Genomic DNA, 6,051 nt, shown 5'->3' on the forward strand with positions numbered 1-6,051 from the left:
GTATGGAGAAGGTACTTATTAAGGAGAGGTCTGGATTAGGGCAGACCTGGGAAGCAAAAAATAGGTGAACCTGTTATAGCTCAGCAGGGTTACAACTGCTAATCTCAAATCTTCAAATGTGGAGTAGTGACACCCATGCATGTGAGTATGTGTGCGCTTCTGATTTTAGTAAAACTTAATTAGCACTGCAGCCCAAGTTACTGTTTAGTTAATTGAACATGAGTATTGGGCTCCACTTCTGGCCTGGGCCCTGCTAGTAATCCTGAGAAAGTCTTATAACTTGTGGATTCATTATTGGCACTGGTAAATTAACTGGGATGAGCTGGGCCATGCTTATCTAACTCATCAAGAGCAAACCAGCTTTGAAATTAAAGGAAAAAAAAAAAAAAAGATTTAAAAAAGTATATCCATCATACAGCTTTCTAAATTTTGATATAAAGATGGCATTTTAAAATGGTTAACACCATGTAACATTGGTATTCCCAGAAGATGCATCATGTTTATCCTGGAGTTGTATGTATTCCCTGACCCACTGCCTTATGCCCTTGGGGCTAGCTGAGCTTCAGTTTAAAAAGCATGGGACTCAGAGGGCTCTTCAATCTATTCGAGCTCTAGTGTGCTATATAGAATACTTGAAATAAACTCTAGGTACTTTAAACAAATTGTAAATCCATGTCAGAAAAAAAATATGATTTGACTTTTTTCCTCTGAACATTAGAGATTGCAATTCTATTGTATGTAAATAATGTTTCATCAGAAACTGCATGCAATTTAAGAGCTGAATTGCAAAGTTAGAAAAACCTTTTGTAGATACCATCTTTGTTGCTCTCAATCTTTTTTTGCTGCAATTCTGCTTTTTTCTTTCCTGGCTGCTAATTGGATTAAAAGCTGTTTTGCCAACCATGGCATCTGGAGATGACAGTCCTATCTTTGAAGATGACGAAAGGTAAATGTCTTGCATTGCAGTAACACTTGCTTTTGAAACTTTCAAGATTATTATAATCATTCAGAAGAATGATTTATCCAGGCTACTCTGATTGGGACACATCTTTAAAAAATTGCATAATGTGTAGCTCTGTTTTCCCCATGATTTGAAACAGTGGTAGTGAATACTTGGCGTGGAGGTGGCTACCACCCTAACACGGCATCCTTTCCACAGGACCTGGACATGAGATCTCCAAATCCCTCTCAGCATAGAATTCCTGGCAGCTACTTCAAAATGATGAAATCCATTTACCATCTCTGATTTAGAACACATGTGTAGAGGAGATTGGAGTGAGTGAATAGCAGAATGTGTGGTTAAGAGAATAAGCTGTGGAGTCCTGAATCTTAGGTTTAAATCCTATCTCTGCCACACTGTGTGCCCTAGCCTTCCTGAGCCTCAGTTTCCTCATCTAAAAAATAGGGATAATAATAGCACTTGTCTCATGGTGAGGATTCTGTGAGTTAATATATGTGACCCTCTCAGAATAATCACTGGCACACAGTAAGCACTTAATAATGGTTAGCTAAGGAAGGAAGACTGGGCATTTTGCTTCTGTAAAGATTTACTGCCTTGGAAACCCAAAGGGGGTTGCCATGAGTTGGAATCGACTCGATGACAGTGACTTTGGTTTTTTTTTTTTTTTTTAAAAAGGTAATTATTACTATACTAGGAGCTCTGGTAGCATAGTGGCTAAAGCACTTGACTGCTAACCAGAAGGCTGGCGGTTCAAACCCACCAGCCACTCCTGAGAAGGAAGGTTGGGCAATCCTACTTCCGTAGTGATACTGCCTTGGAAACCCAAGGAGGGGTCGCTATGAGTCGGGGCTGACTCGATGGCACATAACAACAACAACAACAATTATTACTATAATAAATGTTAGTTCTCTCAAAGCTAAAAATCTATACCTATGAGTAATATAAGTGCTTACATTGTGCCATAAATGACAAACCAGAATCCTTTCATTTCTTTTTTACAAGCTCTCCTGTGATAGTGCCAAGAATTACTATTTTCATGACTTTTCTTTGTATCATTTTTATTGCTGTTGTAGGAGGACATTTCTCCCCATGACTGTTCTTTTTCTCAGTCTTTTTTTGTTAAACCCCTAGTCATTAGTTTAAATATGGAAGAGTTGGACAGTTCTTGTTTTGGCATGATTAGATCTGGAAAAGAAAAAACATCAAATACTGAGCTTTTTGAATAGGGCTGGGGAGAAGGGAGTGTAGAGACTTTGTACTGATTTTTCCAGGCACTATTCTGTAGTCTAGCTGAGAATACTGTTAAAGATAAACTGATAGATTCTTAATCCTATTAATATTAAGGTGACTTTGGAATTATCGGACTATCTATCCATAGATAGTAGTTTATCTATCCATAGATAAAGGAAGAGTGAATAAGAAGATAAAATAGTTACATGTTCAAGATTGTGAATAGGATTTCTCAGATATCACTTTCATATTTTATACTTTTAGAGGTATTTAAATTTTTGATATTATCACCTCAGAAGGATTAATTAGTTATTATCTTACTATTTTGGCACATTATAATTACTTTGTTTTATTCCCTTAGCCCTCCGTATAGCCTAGAAAAAATGACGGATCTCGTAGCCGTTTGGGATGTTGCTTTAAGTGATGGAGTTCACAAGATTGAATTTGAACATGGGACCACGTCAGGCAAACGTGTAGTATATGTAGATGGGAAGGTAGGAAAAAAAATATGTTACATGAATCAGAGAGAAGCATGATTTTGTTCCTGTACCATCTTATGTGAATTGAAGACTTTTCTCTTTAGATCTTTATCTTTGTTTTTGGCCTGTATCATTTGAGCAAACTAGTAGTAGTTGGAGAATTTAGACCATATTTACTATTTTCATGACTTTAAATATTTAAATTTAAAAGTCTTTATTTTCTAAAACCTTGAAATCATGTACTAATAAAATTATGTAGAAGTAGCAGTGCCTTTTGGGTACTTTAATTATATTTCTAAAATCAAATTTTAAAATTTGTTCCATTTTTTTTTCAACTTTATATTTTATTACTTAGGAAGAGATAAGAAAAGAATGGATGTTCAAATTAGTGGGCAAAGAAACCTTCTGTGTTGGAGCTGCGAAGACAAAAGCAACCATAAACATAGATGCTGTCAGTGGTTTTGCTTATGAATACACTCTGGAAATTAATGGAAAAAGTCTCAAGAAGTATATGGAAAGCAGATCGAAAACAACCAATACTTGGGTATTACATCTGGATGGTGAGGACTTTAGAGTTGTTTTGGGTGAGTTAATGATATTTCTGCAGGATTTATTTATTTTGTGATGACTGTTTAATTGGTTCCTCTAACTATCCAGACCTTTGGTGGGAGCTTTGAGTAGGAAAGGAAGTATAAATGAGGTGTATTTCTAATGTGCCCTATGTAAATGAAGTAGTCATTTAACCTACCATTTTATATATCTAAAGTATCTGAGAGCCAGATTTTGTCGTGGATTTGAGGATTATAATCTTAGGTTTACAAAAAGGAAATATTGGCGTAGATATTTGTCATTGTTTGGTATCTCTCTTTTTAAGTATATCTTAAAGGAAGTTAGACATTTAAGATTCATCAGTAAAAGGGAATTTTTCTCTAGGCAGCAATAAGTTTAGGACAATATCAGATCAAAATCATCAAAAACAAACTCTTGATAAACCAGACTGAAAAAATAAAAAGTACTAACCCATTGAGCTTTCAACTGCCGTTTTACCATTACAGATTGCCATTTGTTTCAACTTCTATTGGGACTACAAAACTTGCAAGACAAATGTTTACCAGTTACTACCTTTATTCACTTCTAGTTATGTATCTGCTTCCTGCTTTGCATATCACTAAGTCAGAACTGTTTAGATTATCTCACTAATTAGACAATATTTACTGAGTACCTACTATATACTGATTAGTGTGTCAGGTACGGAGATACATAGATGGACAGATACATAGAGCTAGTCAGTGGCTTAAATAGTCCACAGTCTTAGCTGAGTGCTAGCAAATATCTTTTGTTTTTAAATGAAAAACTTTTGTTGTTGTTGTTGTTGTTGTTGTTATGTGCCGTCGAGTCAGCCCTGACTCATAGCGACCCCTCCTTGGGTTTCCGAGGCAGTATCACTACGGAAGTAGGATTGCCCAACCTTCCTTCCGAGGAGGGGCTGGTGGGTTTGAACCGCCAGCCTTCTGGTTAGCAGTCAAGTGCCTTAGCCACTATGCTACCAGAGCTCCCTTAGCAAGTAATAAATACACATTTTATTTAGTTTTTAAAACAAAACAAAACAAAAAACCTCCTGTATATTTTATTTATTGAAGAAAATGGGTCATTTGTCTTAAACAGTTTCCTGTGGTCAGGATTTTACTGATGGTATCCTTGTCTTCCCTATTTCCTGTAAATTGATAGTTGACTCTGAAAAATTTATCAACTTGAAGCTTTTGTTTTGTTTTGGTAAGACCACTTTATAGGTTGTTATATCAGGAGGCACATGGTGTTTCTTCGTCTCTCTTTTTTGTTTTGATGTTGGCAACAATTGATGCCTAGTGCCTAGATCTGGTCATTCACTGTTTGTTGTGTCATGTACCAGTGAGTCAGTTCTGACTCACGTTGTTGTTGTGGTTGTTGTTGTTGTTGTTGTTATGTGCCATCAAGTCAGACCCGACTCATCGCGACCCCTCCGCGGGTTTTCGAGGCAGTATCACTATGGAAGTAGATTGCCCCATCTTCCTTCCAAGGAGTGGTTGGTGGGTTTGAACTGCCAGGCTTCTGGTTAGCAGTCAAGTGCCTTAGATCCTACGCTACCAGAGCTCCCAGAGTTCTGACTCATAGCGATCCTATATGACATAGTCCATAGAATTTTCTAGGCTGTAATTGTTATGGGGGCAGATCACCAGGTCTTTCCTCTTGCAGAGCTGTTGGTGGGTTCAAACCCCCATCCTTTTGGTTAGCGGCTGAGTACTTAACCACTGTGCTACCAGGGCTCCTTTAGTCAATTCACTACCCACTGCCATTGAGTCAATTCCAACTCATAGAACCCGCATTAGGTTTCCACAGCTGTGAATTTTTATGGAAGTAGATTGCTTCATTTTCTTCCTGTAGAGGAACTGGTGGGTTTGAACCGCTGACCTTCTGGTTGGCAGCCAAATGTCTTACCCACTATGTCACCAGAACTCCTTTTAGTCATTTACTAGGGGTTGCCAAATGATGATCTTTTGATCCTGTCATTCCTTGTTCATTAACTGGAATAAATCTACCATGAGAAACTTCCTCTCATCTAGGATTTGGTTACATAGTAGTATATTTTATACAAGGAATTCAGGATAAGTGTTTGGTTTTTTTCACTTTATTTACAGTTTTTAAATATTGAGTTGGCTCCTTATCTTCCTCTAAAGGTGATAGATTAGATTTTTGTGTTTATTTATTTATTTTAAAAATGCATTTTACTGAAATATAATTTATGTACCATGAAATACACAAAACTAAAGTGACATGTGTCGATGCTTTTTTTTTTTTTCTTCAGTGTTCTCTCTCCTCCCCTCCCACCCTTGGTAACTAACAAAGAAAGTTCCTTTCCATATATAAACCATTCTTTGATTTTTTACAATAATGAACTAATACTATTCTTGTCCATATGTGATTGACTTCTCTCACATAACATAATGTCCTCCAAGTTCATCCATGTTATGTGGTGTTTTGCAGATTCTACATTATTCTTTAGGGTTGCATAGTATTCCATTGTGTGTATGTACCACAGTTTGGTTATCCATTCTTCTGTTGATGGGCACGTAGGTTGTTTCCATCTTTTTGCTATTATAAATAGTGCTGCAGTGAACATGGGTGTGCATATATCTGTTCTTGTCCTGGCTGTCACTTCTTAAGGATATATGCCTAGTAATGGAATTGCTGAGTGAAATGGTATTTCTAATTCCAGCTTTTTAAGAAATTGCCATACTGTTTTCCACAGTGGTTATATCATTTTACAGTCCCATCAGCAGTGTATTGAGAGTCCCAATCTCTCCATATCCTCGCCAGCACCTGCCATTTTCTGTCTTGTTGAAC

At 37.0% G+C, this 6,051-nt stretch overlaps 1 protein-coding gene across 1 annotated transcript in view; it reads left to right on the forward strand.

Moving 5' to 3' along the window:
• The first annotated feature begins 902 nt into the window (after positions 1-902).
• FAIM (Fas apoptotic inhibitory molecule) overlaps positions 903-6,051 on the forward strand; it is a 33,753-nt gene continuing 28,604 nt past the window's right edge. Inside the window, exons 1-3 of the mRNA XM_007947505.2 lie at positions 903-946; positions 2,553-2,685; positions 3,026-3,254. Coding sequence (XP_007945696.1) covers positions 903-946; positions 2,553-2,685; positions 3,026-3,254 — 406 coding nt within the window. The remainder of the gene's footprint in view (positions 947-2,552; positions 2,686-3,025; positions 3,255-6,051) is intronic.

This window comes from Orycteropus afer, unplaced genomic scaffold (assembly GCF_000298275.1).
Source record: "Orycteropus afer afer isolate SDZICR_OR568_19922 unplaced genomic scaffold, OryAfe1.0 scaffold00188, whole genome shotgun sequence".
NCBI lineage: Eukaryota > Metazoa > Chordata > Mammalia > Tubulidentata > Orycteropodidae > Orycteropus > Orycteropus afer.